The following is a 26,797-nucleotide window of genomic DNA, read 5'->3' on the forward strand; positions in this document are numbered from 1 at the left end:
ATGCAACACATATAAAAACAGACATGAAGATATTAGAATCAAAAGGACGTGTTGATGATGACCATGAGAAACAAACTTGTAGATTCTGCCTGCCAGTCATTGTCAAGTCAATCACATTCGTTTTGTTAAACTGTACAGTTTTTATACACATCGATATATCCTTAATTTTTTTCTGCCTCTCCTGGCCATGCCTCATTCATTAGAATAGTGCTGCTATATTTCTATTGAACAAAAATATCATCATAGAGATCTGCAACTTCTATAATATGATGAGGCAACTTAAGAGTGTTTTTAACTGCATGATCTTAAGTATTTTTGTTTAATGTTAAGCTTGCTTTCATTATGTTTGTATGGGTTATCTTAACCATATTAACTAAATAAATACATCAACTAAATATTTCAATAGGCAATCAAAGCAGGGTAAAAAGAGAAGCTAACATGTCGTGGGAGAGGATGTGATTTTAGGACCTGAACCTGACTTTGGAACTGGGTGACTAGGTTCACGTCTCAGTTTCGGGTCATAATCTTGTGATTTTGGGCATATAACTTCACCTGTCCATGCCCACCAAATGAATGCAAGCTTAATGTAACTGGTGCTGTGGGGCTGGGCAGGATGCGACGGGGGGAAGTAGACAGACGATGCAACAGGTATTATTTATTTATTTAATTATACCTATTGTGCCATCTGTCAACTTCCCCCCCACGTTGCCACGCTCCACTACCCTACCACATTTACCTGTGCCAGACACCGCTGGCACCAGTGCTTGGGAAGAGAGCAGTCCCACAATTTCTTAAGAGCTATGGCTCTGGCCTGTTCTCTCCTCATGCAATGCAGCCCAGCCACTTTGGTTGCTGGGCTGCGTGGCATGAAATTTTAGTAAATCTGCCCCTAATGATATGAAGACAAAGAGAGCGAGCTGAAACTTTGGTGGTGATCATTTGTGGGGTCATAGAGATGTAGGCTGGAGAACAGGGCGCCTGCAGAGTAGCAATAAAACTAGGCAAATAACAATCACCTGCCCACTCACCATTCACAAACTCTCACATGAACATCCCATTATTCTGTAGAACATTCATCAAACAGAGATAGAGAGATGGAGAGCTCACGGCCAGTTCAGTAGACATAAAATCCCTATGAGTATTTGAGGGGATGGGGCCTTTTCCAAGCTTCAATTTATCACTCTTTTCCTAGAACCTGGAAGACAAAGTTCTCTTTTGAGCTCATTTGCTTCACAACTCCACAAGATATTGGTAGTTTAGATTGCTGCAGTGTTTTTTTTTACTTTCTGAAATCGGGTATAAAAATAAGTGGTAGCACAGCAAACCTTTCTGTTACAACAGAGATTGCTCTTCCTTATAAGAACTCTCTCAAACTCACACAGTCCTGCAAACATCCACACCCAACATCCACTGATCTGGGACCTGGAACCTGCTGCACAACTATGACCGACAAACTTTTTCTCACAAAAACCAGGCTGAATCAGCACCTTACAAAGCCCCCCTGCCCCCCTAGTTACAAGATTGCCAGGCAAGACAGACTTCACAAGCCCGGAAGCTGAATTGCCATCATCCACAAGAACACTATCAGTTGCACTAAATCCCAGCGACATCAACCTTCTAACATAGAACACCTGTCCTTCAAGCTCCATGCCACGGACAACTTCACCCTAAGCGGCACTCTCATCTACTTGCAATCGGGACTGCACACCAAATTCACTGACACCATCACAGACTTCGTTGCATCACTTGCCCTCGATGCTAGCAAAATCTCACTAGGAGAATTGAACTTCCACATGGAAGCCCATGCTAACCCCAACTCAAGAGCACTCATTGAAGACCTTGGAAGCCTGTGCCATACCCAATGAGTAAAGGGACCTACCCACATTGCCAGACACCTCCCAGACCCTATTTTTATCAACTTCAACAACATTCGAGTAGATGAACCTATAAGAGTCCCCTGGACAGATCATACCCTCATCAAGTTCAGCATAACTGTCCCAGTCCAATGCACACACATCACTGACAGACCTAACCGCCGAAACTGGAACAACATCCCCTCCAAGGACTGGAACACAACTCCCTCCACCCACTGACGCAAACATAGCACCAGCCTCCCCAAAGCCATCAAGAAATTCAACAATTGTATCACCTCCTGCTCCAATTTGCAGGCCCCCAAAACAACAAGATCCAGACCCCAAGCCAGTTAATACACAAGGAACTGAGACTGATGAATTAACACAGCAATTAACTGAAGAGCACATGGAGAATGAACCAACAATGTAGACAGGAGCCTGTTCAAATCCACCCTAAGATGCTAACACCAAATAATCTTGACCACCAAACATGCTGCTCTGGCAGACCAAATTAATGCCACCACCACCACCAGAACTAAAGAAATCTACGCCATTGTGAAGGATTTCACCTCACCATTGGCTGTCTCCAACTTAATCACCCTCTCTCGGGACCTCTGGAACAATCTCTCTTAATTCTTCATAAACAAAACCACAGCCACGTACAGCAACTGCAGCCAGCAACAAGACTTGACAGACCTCCCTAAACACCTCCCGATCTTCTCCGAAGAACAAATACCAACCACATGGCCCATCATCACTCCAGAAGGAACTGCAGCCACCATGAAATTCATTCACTCAGAGGCCCTATCAGAACTCTGCCCCTACCAAGTCTCCTCCAGAGGAATGCAACTCATCAGATCCATGCTCACACCCATTCTGAATGCCTCCACCTCTTCTGCAAACTTCCCAGATTATTGGAAACATGTAACTGTCCTCCTGTTGCAGAAGAAACCCTCTGCAGACCCTTCAACGTTCATTAAATGCAGACTGATCTCCTTGCTATCATTTTCGGCCAAGGTCTTAGAGAAAATCATTAACAGACACCTCACCGAATAACTCACGGAAACTGCTCTTATCACTAAATGTATGACATTCGCATGACTCTGGACAGAGGAGGCACAGGGACCCTCATCCTCTTGGACCTCTCCACAACATTTGACACAGTCTCTCACACCATCCTCATCTAACTCCTACACGTCATTAGACTCCAAGGACATGTAGACCCATGGATCTGCTTCTTCCAGACTGGAAAGACCCAGTGAGTCAGCCTGGCACTGTCCAACTCAGATGCATGTGACCTTATCTGCCAAGATTCACCAAGATTCTCTGTGAGTATGATCCTCTTCAACATATACATGATCCCTTTAGCCAGCATCATCCGTGCTCAAGACATCAATGTGTTCTCTGATGCCGATGACTAGCAACTCATTCTCTCCCTTCCGGACAAGGCGCCCAGAGTACTAATTAAGTTCAATGCCTACATGACTGTAATCGCCCACTGGATGAAGACGAACTGTCTATAGCTAAACCCCAACAAGAATAAAATTGTGATCTTCTTGATCGGCACATATCTGTGTGACTCCACCTGGTGGCTAACAGAGCTAGGACCGACTCCCACCATCCACAACACACATGTCAAGAACCTCAGGATCATCATCCACAGCAAACTTACAATGAACACCCAACTCAAAGCCTTCACTGCCTCATGCTTCTATATCCTGAAGATGGTGAGGAGGAACATTTTCAAATAGTTCTCAGTTAGCACCCGGAAAAAAATTGTGACAAGTAAGCTGGACAATGGGAACACCTGCTATGCAGGGATCAACAACAAAAACTCACCAGAAGTCTGCAGACCATTCAGAACTTGGTGGCCTTAATCAGTCTCAATCTCCTATGCTGCACTCACATCATGTTAACACCTGGAGGAGCTTCACTGACTCCCAATTCCAACTCCTTACCCACACTTTCAGGGCATTACATAACACGGGCCCAGCATACCTCATCTGGGGGCATATGTATCAAACGATTTTTTAATCGCAAACGCTGCGATTCGCAAAATAACAGCGTTTGCGATTAAAAAATCGGTAATCGGGATGTATGAGCCACATCCCATCGCAAAATTAAGGAATTGCTAATTTAGCGATTTCTTAATTTTGCGTAAGCATTTAAGAAATCGCAAATTGCGATTTCTTAAATGATATGTAAAAAGCACCCAAGTTGTGCGAATTATCCTTAAGAAATCGCAAATTACCACCAACTTCCAGTTGGTGGTAATTTGCGGTTTCCTTTCAAAAAGCACTTTTTTTAAATTTACCAAGTGCCACGTGGCGCTCATACATGCCCTTAGGGCATGTATGTGCGCCATATGCACACACATGCTCATTTCAGGGATGCATCAGGGTGTCATCATGACACCCTTGCACCTTTGAAATTATTCTCAAATTGCGATTAGCAAATTGCGAATCGCTATTTGAGAATTACTTCCCATTCATTCCTATGGGTCTCCTGGCCCATAGAAATGAATGGGCAGGTATTCCTTAATTGCGATTTCGCAATTTGCTAATCGCAATTAAGGAATTTTAAGAAATTGCAAAAAGTTTGCAATTTTTTTAATACATCCCGTTTTGCAATTCTCAAATAGCGATTCTTTAAAAATCGCTATTTGAGAATCGCAAATGGTGATGTTGATACATATGCCCCCTGGTTTCACAAACTTCTCACGCATACAGAAAACAGATCCAGCAGTCAAGCCTTCTCCTACATCACTCCTAATGTGTGGAATGACCTGCTGCTACATGAAAGAGCCTATGCCTCACTTCTTGGATTTCACAAAAAGATGAAGACCTGGAAATTCGAGCAGTCCCAGTAGGCCCTAGGTGTGGCTAGGCTCACACCTGCTCAATGCCAAGTTACCCTCCCAAGTGATACAGCCCTCTAAAAGTCTACATAACATTACATAACAGACCAGCAAAAAATATAAGACATCACATTTATGGTGGACATTGTTGCACCTACCTTACAGACCAACAAAATATATAAAAGTCACATTTATTATGCCCATTGTTGTACCTACCTTACCAAATTGTTGGCACTGTCAGGATCCTGAGCTGTTACCAAGCCAACCACGGTACCAATCTTTGCATTTTCATACACCTCCAAGGTGTAGGATGGCAGAGTAAACAATGGAGCCTCGTCCACATCACCCACAATGATCTTTAGTGTTGTAGAATCTTTGAAAGGGCCCAAATGTGAAAAACGCACGTCAAGGTGAGGATTCGCTCCTTCTATGTTCAGAGAGTAATGCTTTTTTCGCTCAAAGTTGAGTGGCTGTTGAAAAAAAGCATAGGTTTATGCATGCAGGACAGAATTTTCAATCATACAAAACTTTAAATACACACTTAGGATAATAGCGCACAGTCTCAAATTAATGCTGCCTTTCAAATGTTTTTAACATGTTTTCCTAAGCTTTTAAGCAAGTCTCGTGTGCCAGGTTAGAAACGGACATCTGAAAATTAAATAATCAGATTTTGGAATTAAAAGTTTCATGACTGAATAAAATATAGATGAAACATTTCTAATCATGGACCTTTTCGTTTAAAGTCGTCAGTGCCATCATAATTGATGTGCCAGAAATGTGATTAGAAATGTTTGGAAAAATGTCACTGTGGTGAAATACTTCTGGAGAAAATATACAATGGCAAATGGAGACGCTTTGAAATAATACACAACAGAAAAATATACATTAAAAACATTTACATATTCCACTTCGACATCAACTGTTACATCAAATAAAGGTTTGATGTATGTGATCTTTGTGATTCGTCGGTTAATTGCATCTTTGTGCATTATTAAACATATGGCATGTTAGCCATGAGTTACTCTTACAAAGTGCTACGCAGCATGCGTACGTTAATATTTTGGGCAAGAACGCATAAATGACTCTGAGTGGCGCTCGTTTGTTTTACTACAGTAAGCGCTGAAATTGACATTTGAAACGCATGTATTTTGCAATAGCATAAGGACCCCTTTGTGCTGCAACCAGAAGAAATTTGTATAGTACAATTTGTAATAAAACTGACTGCAGTCAGCAATAGGATGTATTTGTTGTATTTTTTAAGGTCCATATTTTACAAATTACACCGAAAATATCTTAACTTAGACTTTTCGGTGGGTATTGCTACCAAATATGTACTTCAGCACACTAAAATAAATGCTATTGAATGTACTCAAAGCGTCATATGCGATTGTGTCTTCTAGTTAATTACATTGGCCTACAAAATGTTCCCTTAATACAGAATGCTTGCTAAAAATACTGGGGCAGATTTATGTTAACTGGCGCATCCCTGCATATCAGCAGGGATGCGCCAATTATTGTGCGCCACAGCTGCGCCACCATGGATGCGCCGCATTTATAATGCGGCGCACCATGGGGCAAAAACGGCACAGATGCGTGACGCATCTGTGCCGTAAAAGTGGCGCATTGCTGGAGTTGCGTCGCAAGCGCGACGCAGCTCCAGCAATGTTCTGGGGGGCCCTATCTGTACAATGTTGCGTCAATCCTTACGCCTGCTTCAAGCAGGCGCAGGGTTTTGACGCAGCATGGGCCTAAAAGTGACTGAGTGAAATCTTGTAGATTTCACTCAGCCACTTTTAGGAGGCGTTCCTGCGCCGGAACGCCCCCACCTGCCCTGGAACGCCTACATGTGGCACAGGGCTTCACAACGTGACGCATCTCCCAGATGCGTCACGTTGTAAATACCCCGCACCATGACGCAGGATTTGCGCCGCTGCTGCTTCACAAAAGTGACGCAACGGCGGCGCAAAAGTGGCGCAAGTGCAACATAAATCTGCCCTACTGTGCTCTCCTGTGTTGAAAGCAAATCACGTAACACAGCGCAGCAACTGAAGTTGCTGTGCAGTGTTGCACAAACAGGTGAGAGCAGAACAGCGCCATATCTACAAAGATGTGACGCTGTTCGGCTTGCTCTCTGAAATGGCGCGCTTTATCCTGGCATGTGCCGAAGCAGACACTGATATACCACAGTGCAAGGGTGTTTGGGTCAGCGTAGGGGCAAATTTACAAGAAACTGACGCATCTGTAGAGATGTGTCAGTTTTCCTGCACCACCCTGCGATACCCTTGCACCACCATGGATGCGCCGTATTTACAATACAGCGCACCATGGCGCAAGGATTGACAGATGCGTCAGAAATTCTGACGCATCTGTTGGCCCAAAAATCATGCATTGCTGGAGTCATGTCGCAACCACGACGCAACTCCAGCAATACCTGTGGAGGACTATACTTATTGTACTGCATCACTCCTTACGCCTGCTTCTAGCAGGCGTAAGGTTTTGACTCAGTGGCGTCCTAGAAGTGGCGCAGCAAAATATTGTAGATTTAATTGCGTCACTTTTACGAGGCTTTCCTGTGTGGGAACACACACCCTGCATACATTATATCTGACGCAGGTATATTGTGACACAGGGCTTTACAAAATGACGCATCTCCCTAGATGCTTCACGTTGTAAATTGGCTGCATTGTTTATGCCACCGCTGCGTCACAAAAGTGACGCAAACGTGGCGCAAAAGTGTCGCACTAAATCTGTTTTAAAATTTGTCTGCTTATTATTAATTCGCACTGCACTTTGCACTTGATCCTAGCTGCTTCAGTCAAACTCCATCGCCCCGGTCCGACGCGGCTTGTGCCGTTGCGCGGAGGGCTTCTCAGGAGTTCCAATAAGGAGGCATTTCCGGTGAGGGTTAGTGCACTAGCTCTTCGCGCCCCACCACTACATAATCGCATGGTCACACACACGCGCAGCGGACGCGGCAGAATCCTGACAAGCGGGTGATGCCGCTAGTTGTGCTGCCAAGCCTTGCGTATTTAATCAATCATTCCACATGAAACACCGTGTGTGTTTTTAAGTATAATCAAATCTTTTACTCAGAATTGGTTTTAAATATACCACTGCCTAAATCTGTTTTAAAATTTGTCTGCTTATTATTAATTCGCACTGCACTTTGCACTTGATCCTACCTGCTTCAGTCAAATTCCATCGCCCCGGTCCGACGCGGCTTGTGCCGTTGCGCGGAGGGCTTCTCAGGAGTTCCAATAAGGAGGCATTTCCGGTAAGGGTTAGCGCACTAGCTCTTCACGCCCCACCACTATATAATCGCATGGTCACACTCACGCGCTGCGGACGCGCGCAGCGGGCGCGCCCTGGCGTGCCGAAGGCGCACCTAAGGCAAGCCCGTCTGCGCCCGTCCCCGGCCGGGGCTAGGGGTGCCCCACTATGCCCAAGTTTTATCCTATTCAGATGCTGAACTGCGTAACAATCAGGCGAATTGGCCTATTGACCCCTGCCTAAAAACCTATCTATCTACTATAGGTATCCTCAACCCCAGGTATGGGTCGCTTGAACTCCCTACTCTACCGCTCAGAGAGTGCCCACCGGCCAATTCAGATGAAACGCCGGACCATATCTCTCCCCCGCCCTCAAACAAGACGTACATGGTGTTTAATTATTTAAACACTCGCTCGTTGACTAAGCACCAATTAGAAATCTTTCACCTTCTTGACTCCAACAAAGCCGACATACTCCTTCTCTCAGAGACTTGGCTCACCGCCAACTCTCTACCCGACATCTTGGCAACAATTCCTACGGGGTACTATATACTCCAGACCAATAGATCCCTGGGGAAACCTGGTGGAGGAGTTGCCGCCATTATTCATCATAAACTTAGATTCACTGCTTTAACAGTCACTGGCATACCGTCTGTTGAGAGTCTTATCTTAAAATTCGACTCTCCTCATTTCCCTTTCATCTGTGCTCTCTTCTACAGACCTCCCCAACACATGCCCTCCTTTCCTCAGTTGGCAGGAGAACTGATCTCCCAACTAGTCATCAACAATGCTAAAATTATTATTATAGGTGACTTCAATTATTGGCCCTCTGACACTAAGGAAAGCACTAGCTCCCTAGAATTTACAGACCTCCTCTCCGGGCTTAACTGTATCCAGCATGTTCATGCTGCTACTCATGTTAAGGGTCACATCTTGAATCAGGCATGGACTGCCAACCTGACTATTACACCTCCCTCCATCTCCCCATGTCCTTGGTCAGACCATCATATTATCCACTTCTCCCTGGATTGCTCCCCCTTCGTTAAACCCCCGACCCTGGGCAAGCACTGGGCCAGAAATTGGAATCGGGCCAACAAGGATGATTTTCGCTCCCTACTAAAGACTTCCATCCCTGCCGAGATGGACTGCCTTAATATTCAGGCTGCCGCCATCAAGTGCTGGCTTGACTCAGGGAAGACATGGCTTGGCAGTTCGGGACTGTTCCCATTGTCAGCATTCCGTCCATCATTTGTTTGTTGTAACGCTTTTCGCCCTAAGTGGGATGGGTATTCCCAGACGTGGGACCCATGCTCACTACGCCACTGGAGTCAAGCTATCCTGGCTGATGACGGCTGATAGCCAGAAACCGGTCCTAGGATGCTTGATTCCGGTCCAGGGAAGACATGGCTTGGCAGTTCGGGCTGGACTGTTCCCATGAGGCACAGGGTCAAGGCTGATTTGCATATGGCCATGTCTAAACTAGGGTGGTGTAGTGGGCAAAAGAACGATGGATTTAACCCAGATCTCTTGACTGGGGGAGAATGTATGCATTGTCAGCATTCCGTCCATCATTTGTTTGTTGTAACGCTTTTCGCCCTAAGTGGGATGGGTATTCCCAGACGTGGGACCCGTGCTCACTACGCCACTGGAGTCAAGCTATCCTGGCTGATGACGGCTGATAGCCAGAAACCGGTCCTAGGATGCTTGATTCCGGTCCAGGGAAGACATGGCTTGGCAGTTCGGGCTGGACTGTTCCCATGAGGCACAGGGTCAAGGCTGATTTGCATATGGCCATGTCTAAACTGGGGTGGTGTAGTGGGCAAAAGAACGATGGATTTAACCCAGATCTCTTGACTGGGGGAAAATGTATGCATTGTCAGCATTCCGTCCATCATTTGTTTGTTGTAACGCTTTTCGCCCTAAGTGGGATGGGTATTCCCAGACGTGGGACCCGTGCTCACTACGCCACTGGAGTCAAGCTATCCTGGGTGATGACGGCTGATAGCCAGAAACCGGTCCTAGGATGCTTGATTCCGGTCCAGGGAAGACATGGCTTGGCAGTTCGGGCTGGACTGTTCCCATGAGGCACAGGGTCAAGGCTGATTTGCATATGGCCATGTCTAAACTGGGGTGGTGTAGTGGGCAAAAGAACGATGGATTTAACCCAGATCTCTTGACTGGGGGAGAATGTATGCATTGTCAGCATTCCGTCCATCATTTGTTTGTTGTAACGCTTTTCGCCCTAAGTGGGATGGGTATTCCCAGACGTGGGACCCGTGCTCACTACGCCACTGGAGTCAAGCTATCCTGGCTGATGACGGCTGATAGCCAGAAACCGGTCCTAGGATGCTTGATTCCGGTCCAGGGAAGACATGGCTTGGCAGTTCGGGCTGGACTGTTCCCATGAGGCACAGGGTCAAGGCTGATTTGCATATGGCCATGTCTAAACTGGGGTGGTGTAGTGGGCAAAAGAACGATGGATTTAACCCAGATCTCCTGACTGGGGGAGAATGTATGCATTGTCAGCATTCCGTCCATCATTTGTTTGTTGTAACGCTTTTCGCCCTAAGTGGGATGGGTATTCCCAGACGTGGGACCCGTGCTCACTACGCCACTGGAGTCAAGCTATCCTGGATGATGACGGCTGATAGCCAGAAACCGGTCCTAGGATGCTTGATTCCGGTCCAGGGAAGACATGGCTTGGCAGTTCCGGCTGGACTGTTCCCATGATGCACAGGGTCTAGGCTGATTTGCATATGGCCATGTCTAAACTGGGGTGGTGTAGTGGGCAAAAGAATGATGGATTTAACCCAGATCTCTTGACTGGGGGAGAATGTATGCATTGTCAGCATTCCGTCCATCATTTGTTTGTTGTAACGCTTTTCGCCCTAAGTGGGATGGGTATTCCCAGACGTGGGACCCGTGCTCACTACGCCACTGGAGTCAAGCTATCCTGGCTGATGACGGCTGATAGCCAGAAACCGGTCCTAGGATGCTTGATTCCGGTCCAGGGAAGACATGGCTTGGCAGTTCGGGCTGGACTGTTCCCATGCGGCACAGGGTCAAGGCTGATTTGCATATGGCCATGTCTAAACTGGGGTGGTGTAGTGGGCAAAAGAACGATGGATTTAACCCAGATCTCTTGACTGGGGGAGAATGTATGCATTGTCAGCATTCCGTCCATCATTTGTTTGTTGTAACGCTTTTCGCCCTAAGTGGGATGGGTATTCCCAGACGTGGGACCCGTGCTCACTACGCCACTGGAGTCAAGCTATCCTGGCTGATGACGGCTGATAGCCAGAAACCGGTCCTAGGATGCTTGATTCCGGTCCAGGGAAGACATGGCTTGGCAGTTCGGGCTGGACTGTTCCCATGAGGCACAGGGTCAAGGCTGATTTGCATATGGCCATGTCTAAACTGGGGTGGTGTAGTGGGCAAAAGAACGATGGATTTAACCCAGATCTCTTGACTGGGGGAGAATGTATGCATTGTCAGCATTCCGTCCATCATTTGTTTGTTGTAACGCTTTTCGCCCTAAGTGGGATGGGTATTCCCAGACGTGGGACCCGTGCTCACTACGCCACTGGAGTCAAGCTATCCTGGCTGATGACGGCTGATAGCCAGAAACCGGTCCTAGGATGCTTGATTCCGGTCCAGGGAAGACATGGCTTGGCAGTTCGGGCTGGACTGTTCCCATGAGGCACAGGGTCAAGGCTGATTTGCATATGGCCATGTCTAAACTGGGGTGGTGTAGTGGGCAAAAGAACGATGGATTTAACCCAGATCTCTTGACTGGGGGAGAATGTATGCATTGTCAGCATTCCGTCCATCATTTGTTTGTTGTAACGCTTTTCGCCCTAAGTGGGATGGGTATTCCCAGACGTGGGACCCGTGCTCACTACGCCACTGGAGTCAAGCTATCCTGGCTGATGACGGCTGATAGCCAGAAACCGGTCCTAGGATGCTTGATTCCGGTCCAGGGAAGACATGGCTTGGCAGTTCGGGCTGGACTGTTCCCATGAGGCACAGGGTCAAGGCTGATTTGCATATGGCCATGTCTAAACTGGGGTGGTGTAGTGGGCAAAAGAACGATGGATTTAACCCAGATCTCTTGACTGGGGGAGAATGTATGCATTGTCAGCATTCCGTCCATCATTTGTTTGTTGTAACGCTTTTCGCCCTAAGTGGGATGGGTATTCCCAGACGTGGGACCCGTGCTCACTACGCCACTGGAGTCAAGCTATCCTGGCTGATGACGGCTGATAGCCAGAAACCGGTCCTAGGATGCTTGATTCCGGTCCAGGGAAGACATGGCTTGGCAGTTCGGGCTGGACTGTTCCCATGAGGCACAGGGTCAAGGCTGATTTGCATATGGCCATGTCTAAACTGGGGTGGTGTAGTGGGCAAAAGAACGATGGATTTAACCCAGATCTCTTGACTGGGGGAGAATGTATGCATTGTCAGCATTCCGTCCATCATTTGTTTGTTGTAACGCTTTTCGCCCTAAGTGGGATGGGTATTCCCAGACGTGGGACCCGTGCTCACTACGCCACTGGAGTCAAGCTATCCTGGCTGATGACGGCTGATAGCCAGAAACCGGTCCTAGGATGCTTGATTCCGGTCCAGGGAAGACATGGCTTGGCAGTTCGGGCTGGACTGTTCCCATGAGGCACAGGGTCAAGGCTGATTTGCATATGGCCATGTCTAAACTGGGGTGGTGTAGTGGGCAAAAGAACGATGGATTTAACCCAGATCTCTTGACTGGGGGAGAATGTATGCATTGTCAGCATTCCGTCCATCATTTGTTTGTTGTAACGCTTTTCGCCCTAAGTGGGATGGGTATTCCCAGACGTGGGACCCGTGCTCACTACACCACTGGAGTCAAGCTATCCTGGCTGATGACGGCTGATAGCCAGAAACCGGTCCTAGGATGCTTGATTCCGGTCCAGGGAAGACATGGCTTGGCAGTTCGGGCTGGACTGTTCCCATGAGGCACAGGGTCAAGGCTGATTTGCATATGGCCATGTCTAAACTGGGGTGGTGTAGTGGGCAAAAGAACGATGGATTTAATCCAGATCTCTTGACTGGGGGAGAATGTATGCATTGTCAGCATTCCGTCCATCATTTGTTTGTTGTAAGGCTTGACTCAGCCAGCAACGCTGTTGCTCCTTTTAAAATATCTAAACTTAAACGTCCTCACGACGCCCAACGCTGGTTCTCTAATGACCTGAAAACAAAAAAATTAGCACTCAGACAGGCGGAACGCAGTTGGAGACGTAATTACTCCTTGGAAAGAAAAACTACGTACATTAGTCTTTTAAATGACTTTATAAAATCCAATTTTCAGGCCAAATCCACGTACTTCTCCTTGAAAATCATCAATTCAGCAACCAAAACCAAAGACATATTTGCTATTGTGGATGAACTATCTCTGCCTGACAGAGTAACTGTTAAACCACTCCCTTCCCAACTGTTATGCGATGCTCTTAATGACTATTTCTTGGAGAAAATCGCCACTATCAAAAGTAGCATCCCCCCGCCCGCTCTCCCTACAAATTCCCTGATCTCGTTCAAGAACCCGCAGGTGCTAGATCAGATACCCCTGATCTCGAAAGAGGAATTTCTTGCACTCGTAAACAAAGTTAGATCTGGCTCCCCTCCAGACCCCTGTCCTCCTCACTTCTTTCAAGAAGCATTCTCCACACGTCCTGATCCCCCTTTAGCACTTCTCAATAAATCTTTGAAACTAGGCTTAGTTCCCGATTCTTTTAAAGTTGCCGAGGTTGTCCCCATCCTTAAGAAACCCAACACCGACCCTTCAATTCTCACCAACCTTCGCCCGATCTCCCTACTTCCTTACCTCAGTAAGATTTTAGAAGCTCATGTCACCAAATGTCTCAGTTCCTTTATTGAACTCTCGCTATTTCTCGATCCCCAGCAGGCTGGCTTCAGACCAGCTCATTCCACAGAGCTTGTCATACTTGCAGTCATGAACGAACTCAGAAAGGGGGCCGATAACAACATCCCTCAGGCCCTTATCCTCCTGGATCTCTCTGCCGCGTTCGACACGATCGACCATAATATTCTGATCAACCGTGTCGGGAGCGCCGGCATCCAGGGAACCGCCCTGAAATGGATCTCCTCCTTTCTCGAAAATTGATCCCAGGCAGTCCGCCTGGCCACTTTTTCAGCTAGGAGGGCAAGTCTGACCTGCGGAGTCCCTCAGGGATCCTCTCTTTCCCCCCTTCTTTTTAACTTGTACATGCTTCCCCTGATCCGATCCCTATGTTACTGCAAGGTGGCCACTTTTAACTACGCCGACGACCTTCAACTAGTGTTTAAAATTGATTCCTCCATCACGTCTGTCTCCAGTATTCAGTCCACCTTATGTCTCATCAGTAACTGTATGAACGCTAGTCAATTGAAACTCAATCCTGACAAAACTGAGCTTGTTCTGACTGGCATTACCTCTAACCCCTGGAACGCCAATTATTGGCCCCCTCTCCTAGGCAACCCTCCCCAACCTACTGATTCAGTAAAAAGCCTTGGGGTCATTATAAGTAAAGACCTGTCCATGAAAGCTCAAATCGGCGCCGTTGTATCATCTTGCTTCTTTCACCTTCGCAGAATCCGAAAGATCTCTAGATTTTTGACCACTGAGACCCTTACCTTGGTTCTCCTGGCCCTGGTTATCTCCCGTATTGACTATGTCTTATATGATCTGGTTCCTAAATTTGAGCAGATCGGCTTAAGCCATGTGAACCAGGGGCGAGCAAAGGCGGGGCACACAAACAACACATGGGTAATTGTCTCTATCTGTGTGGGGCATAACTTATCATAACTCTCCTTCCATTTATTTCTAAAGGAGTTAAGTGGGAGAGACCCCACTCTAAATTGATGGAATAATTTACGGTCTTCGGGTCTAGAAATAAAATTCCAGTATGGTTCGAAGCTACTTATGAACTTGTGGTCCATAAAAAGACCAGATAAGGAGCTGCTGATAACCCCTGACCTTATAATCCCAAGCCTAGATTCCCAATATAGGGCTTTAAAGTCCTGTTTGTTAGGGAATTGGTTACCCCTGGGATCTAACCAAAGGTGGCCCAATCCCATATCATGCAAGCCACCTTTGATATATTGGAGCCAGGCTATTCTCCTAAGCTTGTCTTGGTCTTTAATGTACCATACTGCGTTTGCATATGGAAGTAGCTCGGGGGTTGTTCACAATCTTATCCAATAAGAAAGGGGTCTAAAACCGGCTTCATCGTCAAACGCCCTACAACCCAAATCTAACAAAAGAGGTTTAATTGGTGTAGACTGAGGGAGGCCAGTCAGTGAGCGTAGGAACTTATTTTGGGCTAATACTAATTGCGAAAGATTGTCGTAACCCCATATCTCCGCCCCATAAATGATTGAGGCTCTTATTTTCCCATTGTACAATGCAATAGCGGGTCCCACCGGTTTAGTATGTGAGGCTTTATGTTCTTTCAGTAGGGCGCCAGCTAATTGATTATGTTTGAGGGCGAGTAAATCAATTTGTGGCTTCCAAGTCAGCCTACGGCCCATGGTGATCCCCAGATAAGTAAACGTATCCGTTCGTTCCAACGGAGTGTTGTTCATTGACAGTTTACTCTTAATTATTTTGTTTTTGTGCATCACCATGTATTTGGTCTTGTCAACATTAATGGCCAAATCATGGTCATTACAAAAGTCCAAAAATCTATCTAGGGCCCGCTGCAGACCAGTTTGTGTCTTGGACAGTATAAGCGTGTCATCTGCAAACATGAGGAGTGGGACCCTGTAGCCGTCCAATGAGGGTGCGTCAGTTGAATAATTTGCAAAATAAGAGATGACCCTATTATTAAACAGAGAAAACAGTGTCGGGGCTAAAACACACCCCTGCCTTACGCCCCTATTGACAGGAAATTTTTCAGTGAGCTCACCCTGTTGTCCCCATCTAACTTGGGCATAGTTAGAAGTATGAAGTTTGACAATGAGCGATAAAAGCGCCAATGGCATACCTGCCTCCTTAAGAGAGTGCCACAGCTTACTACGAGGGACTAGGTCAAAAGCAGATTTAAGGTCTATAAAAGCCGCAAACAGGGTTCCCCCCGCTAGAGTGACCGTTTTCCAGTAAATCATAGAAAATCTAAAAACCTGGTCAATTGTACTAACGTGGGATCGAAACCCTGCTTGGAAAGTAGTTAATACCTGAGACTCGTCAATCCATTCTTTGACCCTAAATAGTACGATCCTGGCCACAATTATTTGAAGTGAATCGATTAAATGAATGGGTCTATAATTGGATGGGCTAGAACGGTCTCCCTTTTTAACAATAGGTATAATTTCTGCACCTAGCCAGGAAGTGTGCAAGGGAGCACCCCATGCCAAAGCATTTATCAAAAAAAAAATATAAGTGGCCCAGTTTTTTTAATCAAATTTAAAAACGTCCGTGGGAATACAATACGGTCCTGGCGCCTGACCTGCCGGCGCGGCTTCACTGGCTTTCTCAATCTCTGCCAAGCCAGAAGTTAAAACCTCTGTGGATACAATATCAGTAGAATTAAACACAGGGGTTAAAGAACAAGTGAACTGGGCTTGGTAGTGAGAGACCCATATATCTGGGGGAACATTGTTAAATGGAGTGGTCTCAGACGCCCCGCTTCCCCATGCAAACTCACTGTATGTTGGCATTCCGGCTTACCAGCTTCACCGCTTACAACTGGTCCAGAACCAAGCAGCCAGACTCATCTTCCACCAACCTAGACATCAAAATGTCCGCCCCTTGATGAAGAGCCTCCACTGGCTTCCAGTAGCAAACCGCTGCGCATTTAAACTGGGCTGTACTATTTTTAAAGCCCTAGCCGGCCTAGGCCCAGCCTTTATCTCATCCCTGATACTTCGCTACACACCTTCACACGCTCTCCGCTCCTCTCACTCAAATTTGCTGGTCGTCCCTCCCTTCAAGCGGAAAAAACACGGCGGCCTTAGTTTTTCTCTCCTGGCCCCCCAACTCTGGAACTCCCTCCCTACTGAGCTCAGGTTAGTAACTTCTTATTCCCGATTTAGAACCCTTCTTAAAACCCTTTTATTCACACAGGCATATGCGTAAGCCATGACTTCTGCTGCATCTCTCCCACTAGCGCCATGAAACCGTTTGGTGTACGAGCGCTCTATAAATATTTTTAACATAACATAACAAGGGGTTTGTAAATCTGCCCCATAGTGTTCATGCAGAAAGTAACATCTTCCTGCATAAAACATATGCCGAAAGCAATTTCCTCTGTGCATGCATGCTCTGAGGGAAAATAACAATATTTCTCCTCGTAACACTGGTCTCAGAAGGGAGCAGGATTTAGGCATGAACCCATGTCTGCAGGTCTTTGTAGATATAGATTTGCATTGAAATCTATGAGTAGATTATGGAATGTCAATGCACCACCCATAGAACGCCTTCTTGATGCCTAGTAACATAAGGCAGCACGTTCCAATCGTGATATGTGTTGGATTGTAAGTACCAACCCAAAACTCTCTGTCAGGTCTGCGTTAAAAAAACAATATGGAAACCTGATGTGAAGCGCTTGTAAATCTGAGCCCAGGTGTGTAACCAAACACAGCCTCTGTATCTGTTGCGGGGAAAATACAACTTCCTTTCGCTGAATAGTTAAGAGGTAAACTTTAGTGAAAATTAAATTATTTGTTTGATTGAATAGGAATGTCTTAATTTTGTGAATATCATAGTTTATTATTGATATCCACAAAATATTAATATTTATACAATTTCATATAAAAGGGACCACATGAATACAAACTTAGCTTAATCAAGTCTGAATTGGGTACCCAGACAATTAGGCACTTGTCATGAGGGATATAAAGGTCAAAACTATGTGCTTCCCACAATTTTATATTGAGAAGAGAAAAAAATATTACAGTAAGAAGATCCTTGTCAAATGCTCAATCTAATACAATATTTGTCGATCAAACTGAATTATAAAATTACAGAGTGACAAGAGACAGCATGGTGTGTAGCTAGTTATTGTCACGCCTATATTTTCATTTTTGTTTACAATTAATTTGTAATCAATTATTAGATATCGTATTCTTGACTATCTCCATTCTTCCGGGACATGGTAATGGTTCATTTAGACAAAGGAAAATATCTCTTTTATTTTCTAAATGAAAGCTTACCAGACATGAGTTTTCAAAAATCTAAAGTCACTGTATGGTATGTTCCAAAATGTCATGATTTTCAGATGTATTTTTCCCTGCATGAATACATTTGTATGGTTTCCTTTTTGCAAGCATAATGCAAATTGGTCAAATAGATGCACATAAACAATCATTCCTCAGTCTTCTGAGAATAAGGATCTCACACATACCTCAGTGCCTAATTAGCGCCACAGAATACAGCCCTCAAACCCCAGGACAACAGGAACAACTAATATACCATTCTATTTGCTGTGGGTGATGGGATCAGCAATATCTCTAGTATTCCCAGAATCTACTGCATTTTATTCAATACCATCCCAAACCATCACACACACTAGAATCAACTGAAGAGGTGACATAATACGTAGAAAATATCACACTTCAACCTAAATGCGCATTATCTCAAGAAGGAACCGATGTACAAAGTGTCATATCACAAGCAGCAGTCGCAAATAGTGCTGTGATTATTTGGGACCTCTCCCTGATTTTTAATTGTCACCTGTGTACTAATAGGTAATGTCTCAAAATCCCCAGTCACATGTCCTGCCTACTGCATATTATTTAGCCATGTCGCTATTTGCTACACACATGTGGAAGGTGGCCTGCAAAGAACAGCGGAGCACCATGTCTGTGTTTGCTTTCACAAGAGGAACTTTATTTTTATTTCAAAGCAGCCTGTGTTCCTTAAAGTAACTTGTGCTGCATAAAATAATATCCAGCTGCAGTAACAGCTGCTACCGAATGGGAGTGGTGGGCGGAGGTGGGCGGCAGCAGGAAGCAGCAGGAAGCACCCGGGCTCCCAAGCTCCCCACAGTCAATCACAATGCTGTAATGCAGCGTTGTAATTGGTCTGAGTGCCGTGGTTCAGTGCTTAGAAGGGTATTGGGAGGATTTGAATGTTCCTCACTGTCACATGGCCCATGGGGACATTGTGGTCTTCTATAAGTTAGCATGAGCACTCTGCAGCTTGCCTGCTGCTTTGCGCACATTACTACACAACTTTACTTTTGCAATGATTTCTATGGCTGTTTTCACATCAGAACTCATAGCTGTGTTCACTCTCTGCATGTTCCTGGGATTTGACTGAATATTGTGAGCAAGGTCGATCAACAATTCCCCTTGTTATTTTGTTCTGGCCAGGCCTTAGCCCTTAGAAAAAACATACTGATGCAGCTGTTGTTTGAACAACATACTTTTGTTTTATTGGAATACACAAATAGGTAGCACACACTTAGAGAGGGACCTTTCCAGGGAGAAGAGCGAAACAGCACATATGAAGTAAATCTACCATCTAAAGGCTAAGGCATGAGGTCTTGCTGGAAAAGCCCAGAGGTCTTCCAATATATAATAATACTACTTCTTAGCAAGGGGAGGGAGGTTAGGCTCTATGGTCTTTTAATGATGACCTCTCCCTTCATGATTTATAGACTAACTGCTATGCTGACTGTATTTGTACTATGCATTTTCCTGCTTGTGGTGGCACGTAAACTGCATGTTAGGGCAAGTTAGTTAAAATAAATATTTCAAACTGTTTTGTGTCTCTGTCAGATCTTATTGTGGACAAATACAAGAGTGCAAGTGAAAGGGTGTGCCTTGTTACCGCGATTCCTGAGAGATCTGGATGTTGTGTTCTGGGGTGTCTATTCATTTGTTTCTCTGTGAGTGAGTAGGAGGGCAAGTGAGACATTATAGCTATTTGGGTGTGAATATGACTTTTGTATGGAGCATCGTGTAAAAATGAGAGGAAATACATGAAAATCAGGCTTCCATAATGGTGTTGGCTGATGAACTTGTAATGATTTTGGTATATTTATAATAAATGTCATGTTTTTAAGTGGTTTAAAGACCAATGGTCTAAATAAACTTTATTTTTTTAACTTGACTTGACTATAGCTTGTCGTTCTTGGATCACGGGTACTAAGGTGGTAGGATGACTCAGTCCCTATACACCAAGGCCCTATAATCCTGCCCATAGTTCTGTTTTGGGTAGAATACCTGCAACATCACCAGGCTATGTAAAGCAAGCCTGGTGGGGAAGATGCATAGCCAAGCAGTCATGCGCACTTAAGGAGTGCAAACCAATCCTCTCCCTGCTCTGGCCATCCCCGCCCCATCCCGAGAAGCACTGACTTCAACAAAAAACAAAAATTATAATAATGCTACATTTTTATCATTTTATTTTTCCTTTTGAGCAGTGGGGTTACTGACCAGCTGGGAAGCTATTTGTGGAGCTTGGGGCATGTAGTGGTTACTTTGACCGCTGCCTGCTCTACTCCCCCTTCCCCACCCTCCACAAGAGTGTGTTCATTACGATTCCCAAATAGGAAGCTGTCCAATTGAGGCAGTTCCCATTCTCTGAGTGGCTTACCATCTACTTTAAGAAGCCAATAACTTACCAAAGGATTGAAACCAAAATTGTGATCACAACCCATTGGTACATTTCATTGTTATTTACAGATGGGAGGGGGCGTCCCTTTCACTCCCCATGCATATTGTGATTCGGAATGAGTCAGTAAAGCACTTTTGCATTTTTAAAAAGGCTTTCTGACTTGGAAATAGGGTTTAGTAGATAGTGAAAGCCATTTTGACTTTGTAAACCCTGAATTGCAGGGTTTCCAACTGAAAAATGGCTTTCTACACCTAGTTCAAAATGATAGGATCCGATTCTAAAGCTTCCTCTATGAATAGATCAGTTTTACTCCAGAATATTCTGCCCTGGTTTACAAACCATTTTCTGGTTGGTCTTACTCTGGTACTAGGTGTCTTTTACTGACTAGTTTGCAGAAGTAAATTTTGCTTATTTATTGGAAATGAATGTTGCGATTTGGAAAGTCTTTTGCCTTCAGTAAGCTTGCATTTGTACAAAAACAATCATAAGTAAGTTGCTTTTAAGATAAGAGTAAGAAACAACTGTTCGGAATAATTGTAAATCAGGCATAGGAAGTCAGACCCACAAAGAAGTTCCCATTTTAAATATTAAGTATTTTATATTTTGTGTTCTTAATTAAAACTCTAAAAATTTGAATTAATGCAAGGCAGCATTAGCAACATTTATAATTTCTTATGTTTCCAAAAGTATGAATCAGTTTCAAGGGTTTTTAAATATTTGTTTGAGCATGTTAGGTCATTGGCCGATTCTAAAAGCATAATAGACAAACAAATATGTTAAATCGCTTAATTAATGCTAAAAAGCGAAATAATAAAGTGTTTGTTTGACTTGTGGCATTTTGCATGACGCCAAAACTAAATATCACAATATTATAAGAGTACTACGAACTGAATTTTATCTAACTACTTACTACTTGTTTTGATTCAAAAGAACTATTGAAGTCTGCAATTGATTGTTGGTTAATGTGTTTTTCTTGATGGGCATGCTGAATTCTAAAACAATACTTATCTCAGTTATTAGGTACATATTACTGGTGCTACATTCCCACATTCCAATAACGTTTTCAAATAGATCCAATCAATGCTTCTTAATTTTTTGTTTAATAAAGAATAGTAATATTTGGCATGTAATAATTCAAGAAGAAGGTGGGGTACATTAGACATAAGAATATATCACATATCCTCTTATATAAAACAATAACGTTTAACAACTACATAATGTTGCTTCTGATACTGTTCCAAGGATTGCAAATATTCTGTCAACGGAAGCCCCATTGGTTCTGTCAATGGAATGTTTTCTCCGACAACCCAATGGAGTAGGGGCCGTTGGAAGAAAAATGTACGCCATTCACCCATGAACAGTGCAAATTCTTTGTTTTCAGTTCATCACCACCAGGAAAAACCTTGTGGTAAGATACAGGAAAAAAGCAACAACAACACCTACACGGTGGGAGAAAACATTCAGGGTGTGGGGTCAGTAGTTATTTCATTATTCAAAAACAAACTCCTGTGTTGGGAGGTTTTAGTTTGGAAAACAAAAAGTTTTTGAAGACTTTGATGTCTAAAATTTTCCTACATTGACAGGAACCACCATGATGGTGGTTCCTGTCAATGTAAAGAGTTGTCCACTCAACTTTGGCAGGCAGAGCTCCCTCAGGATGGTGGAGGTATTGTCACCCCTCACACCAATGGTGTAAACTCCATCCAACAAACTGTAAATCAGGCCCTTAGGAACTTTTTTGTTCTCAAAATCCACCAGCTGGGCAAGGCTGAAAACCATAGTAGGGCAACCTCCATGAGGTCTCACAGAAGCCGTTTTCTGCACAGCAAAATGCTCTTTGTGGGAGTATCTTTTTTTTTGGCTCACTGAGGATGTTCCACCCATCAAAAAGCCTCAGCACCTTTTCTTGGTCTGCCACAGCTGGAACAATGGTCTCTCCTGTGGCCCTAATGTCCTCAGAGCTGGGGTTACTGTACACCATCTCTCCTCGAGAAGGTGCACAGCAGGGTCCATTCCGCACTTCCCAACCAGTCTTTTTTTGGAGCCTTGAAACTTTCTGTTTTTTGACAGAAGCAATCAGGAGCCCTTGAGTTTACTTCTCCAAACAGTGAAGCACCTTCTCCTCAAGAGTTTTGGTCCAGGAATGTTCGTAGGAGGTGGTGATGAGGTGCCAGTCTTATCATGTGCTGTATCCAGTGGTTGGAGAATTCACTGCCTCCAATCCTATGCACCTTCTGGGAAACTTTCTACCTCATTTTCAGCTCTTCCTCTCTCAGTTTACTGCAAAACGCCGTCAAATAACCCAGTAATGGGGGCTTGGCCGAAGCAGCTAAGATAGCAGATGCAATTTAAAATCGGTCCCAGACCTTCTCTGCAATCTGCCACAATCCTCTTATTGTCGCTGGGCTCCAGCTACCTAAAGTTCATTGTGGCTTTGCCACTTGGCCCTCTCTGGCCTATACTCTCACCTGCCATTTTGGTACTGGTGCGGAGGTGGGAGCAATGATCTAGCTGATGGTTGGCATGGCGTTTCACTGAAGATGCTCACAGGATCAGGCTTTGATTTCCTTGGGGCCTGGCACCGCTGGACCTAGAGGATTGTGCCAGCTCCTCTGGACATGGCGTGGGGGCCCATGGGTGGTCGAAACAGAGTGGCACTGGAGCCTGGGACCACTGGCTCATCTGAGGCTCGGTGAGCTCTTGGGACTGACTTAGGTCCAGAGAGAGTGGTGCGGGCAGGCTCCTGGTGTGACAAGATGCACAGGTAAGGAGCAGCACAGTTTGTGTTGTGCCCAATCTGCATTGTTTCCGGGGCCCGTACTGGCCGGACATTGCGCTTGTGACATTAAAGGCCCTATAGGTGTTTCTGAACCCCACCCGAGCCTACTGGGCATGCTTGGGCAGGTGATGCTGGCCTCTCGGCTGCTCGAGCTGCCCCTTGTGATAGAGCTTAGGGCAGACAGGCTGAGAGGCATATTGTGCTGCCCTGGCACCCAGGCCTGCCCCAGAACCTTGATTGCAGCCAGGCTCCACTGGAGGAAAACGCCTTGCAGAACAAGGGGACTCTACTCCTCTGCCCCACAAAGGCAACCTCCCAGAACAGCTGCTCGTGTATCCTCTGAGTATCTCGAGGCAAGTGAGTTGAGGTGAGACCTGGGGTGCATATAATTCCTTGGAATCTCCCCAGGGGAGAAAGTTATGGCCTAATGTCAAATGAGCTTGCGCTGTTGACTGGGCCCTGGTGGACATCTCTCCTTGATGCCACACATCATCTGTCTTGATGCCGTGGCTGCTCTTACATGAGATGGATTGGTAGGGGCACACATTAGGCACAGAAAAATCATACTCCACTGCACTGAAAGGACAGCCTCAAAGCCTAACCCCTGGCTGCTCATGCTGCCTTTGTGGATCCCAGTGCAAGCAGACCTGGGTGAGGCCTACTATCCGAGCGATCTCTTGAGGTTCTTTCTCTCTAGAAAAGACATGACTTAACCAGCGGATGTGTCCATGCTGTTGAACAGGGCTTGGCGACCGTCTCTTCCTGTCATCAAAAGTGGAGCTTTCACCTCCATTGTTTAAAGCTGCTTTGGGAAAAAATAGGAGGTACCCAGCTGAAGATTGACAAATTTACCACTTACCCCCTGAAGGCTGCTGGACAGCAAGCTGCTTGGCCTCCAAGCCCTCAGCTGCAGCAGATGTGGCCCAAATTCTGCAGGCCATCCAAACCTCCTGTGATGCTCTTGAAACAAGGATTGGTGAGGTAAGGGTAGATGTCACCCTCCTCCATCAAGATCTCTACCATGTGGCGGGGAGGGTCACTGAGGTGGAGGGTAGAATCTCTACCCACGAATATGATGCCAGTGACTTTAAAGAAAAGGTGACTGCACTGACCTTCACCTCCTGCATCCCGGAGGCAAAAGAAAGATGCAGAAAACCGCTCTAGGTGGAATAAACTTTGCCTTTTGGGGTTTCCAGAAGATGCCAAATCTCCCTAGCCAGAACCTTTTATTGAGAACTGGGTCAAGTTCTGGCTCACTAATAAGGTTCTCTCCCCATTGATCGTGGTGGAGTGAGCACACGAGCCCTAGCTCAAAGACCCCTGCTAGGTACTCCTTAGCGCCCCATCCCTGTAAGAATGCTGAACTACAGAGAAAGGGGTTCATCCTGCTCATGCATGCTCCCACACAAAGCTCACTTTTCAATAAGCCCCATTATAATATTTCCTGATTACACAAGGGATGTCCAGAAGCAAAGCAAATCGTTTGAGGAGATAAAGCTAAACCCAAAGGCGATGGCCCTACAATACATTTTGCTCTTCCCAGTGAAACTGAAGGTGAACTTACAGTCCTGTGCCTAATTTTATGATACACCGGAGGCAGCCTGGCAATTGGGGGCAGAGAAATGGGTGCTTAGATGTCATGATCAGATATGACCTCCAAGGGAGACTTGGGGCCGCATGTCATCACCTCCGCGCCACCCCGGCCATGCCAGCGGACCAAATCCAGGCGAGGACAGAGCTCCCACTTAGGATCACCCGCATGCTGAACTAGGATGCTCTTGGGTGAGGAGGGAGTAGCCCCCTGCTGAGCGGGTCAAGACACAGTGCTTGTGAAGGCCTCTTGTGATGAGAGATCCCGAGAGAGATGGAAGCAGCAGACATGAGACACTTCTAGACCAATCTTGCATCTGGTTATTGTCCCTGGGCTCTGGGCTCTTAGCAACTGTAAAAATATGATTATGAATTCGGAGGAGGTCCACCTCAAATATACCACAATGTATTCACTTTTGTTCTTCGGGACGCTAGGGCAACAGATGCTCCTGGAGTGGAAGTGTGGGGAGAGGGCTGTTATTGATTGTGGAGATGCGATTGTTTCCAGTTTGTGTTAGTTATCAATAGCTTCATCAAGTGGTATATACCAGTCATTGCCCTGTTGCAGGAGACCCACCAGTTGGGCTCCAGCTGCCCCTTTTTGCATAGATTCAACAATGATGATGTTTTCCATTCAGGATTTAGGTGGAGGTCTAGGGGAATACCAATGTTACTCCACAGGCATTTCTCCCTTGTGGTCACATAGGTCATCCATGACCCTCAGGGCTGCTATATGGGGTGGTTGGGACACCCGAGGGGAAACTTTATAATGTTTTCAGTATCTACATACGTCATCAGTGACAGAAACAGACCCTAGCTGAGCTCATAGAGGTGCCAGCTAACCTGCCACCCAGGATGGCAATCCTTGGGTGTGACTTTAACAACACTCTGAAGCCTGACCTGAATATCGTTGAACCCCCCTTTGAGGCACCCCTAGGAAATATCCCAGCTGTTTGTTTCTGGGAGCGGATCCATGGGCCTCTTTGATGTTTTATGGCTACGGTACCTGACTACAAGGGCATATACACACACATCTGCAGCTACTGAAACCCTCTCTCCTATTGGTCTCCTACTGCCACTGATGACACATGCACACTATCCGCTGACAATCTTCTCCGTGGCATCTCAGATCACTCACCACCAATGCTTCACGTGGGGACCCCTGTACCAAGCAAATGGCCTCTCTGGCACTTGAGCGCCTGGTTACTTACTGATGACTGGTTAGGGTAGCATATAAATATAGAACTCCACGCTTACTTTGAATACCCACTCAGTCAACAGGATGGGTATTGTCCGAGCCGCTGGTGAAGCCACGATTTGGGGTGTAACCAAGATATCTCTCAAACATGCTGAGTGGGACATATTTTGCTGCATCACAGAGCTTGAAGCCCGAACATTACACCTGGAGACTAAAATAGCCATGGATATGTCCGAATCCCTGAGGTGATAACTGGAGAGTGACTGGGTAAACCTAAGGCAGCTGGTGTTCAATGAGGCTTACCAGTGTTGGAGAGCATCTATTTGTCATGTGTACGAACATTGCCATAAAAGTGGAAAGCTTCTGTATTCATTCGCCACCAGGAATGCAAGCTCCAAACTGATCCCCTTTACAGACCCATTGGGATGTCCGTTACATACCACAATTGTGAAAGCAGATGATTTTGTTGACTTTTATGAATGTTTTTATGCTCATTGACCCAGTCCTGCTCAGGTGATAGCCAATCCTTTCCTGACTGACGTCCCTCTCCCATGTCTTGTGGGGTCTCAGTAGGAAGAACTGGAGTTCCTTCGCAAAGTGGAGGAGATACAGTGGATATTCATACTCTGAGGTCCAGGAAAACCCAGGGCCCA

The 26,797-nt window shown here is 45.6% G+C and overlaps 1 protein-coding gene across 1 annotated transcript in view; it reads right to left on the reverse strand.

Annotated features, from left to right (window-relative positions):
- The window catches only part of CDH18 (cadherin 18), a 2,052,455-nt gene that overhangs the window by 550,141 nt on the left and 1,475,517 nt on the right, over positions 1 to 26,797 (reverse strand). The window contains exon 9 of the mRNA XM_085606897.1: positions 4,927 to 5,180. Within this exon, the coding sequence (XP_085463023.1) occupies positions 4,927 to 5,180 (254 nt within the window). The remainder of the gene's footprint in view (positions 1 to 4,926; positions 5,181 to 26,797) is intronic.

Source organism: Triturus cristatus, chromosome 5_2 (genome assembly GCF_964204655.1).
Source record: "Triturus cristatus chromosome 5_2, aTriCri1.1, whole genome shotgun sequence".
Classification (NCBI taxonomy): Eukaryota; Metazoa; Chordata; class Amphibia; order Caudata; family Salamandridae; genus Triturus; species Triturus cristatus.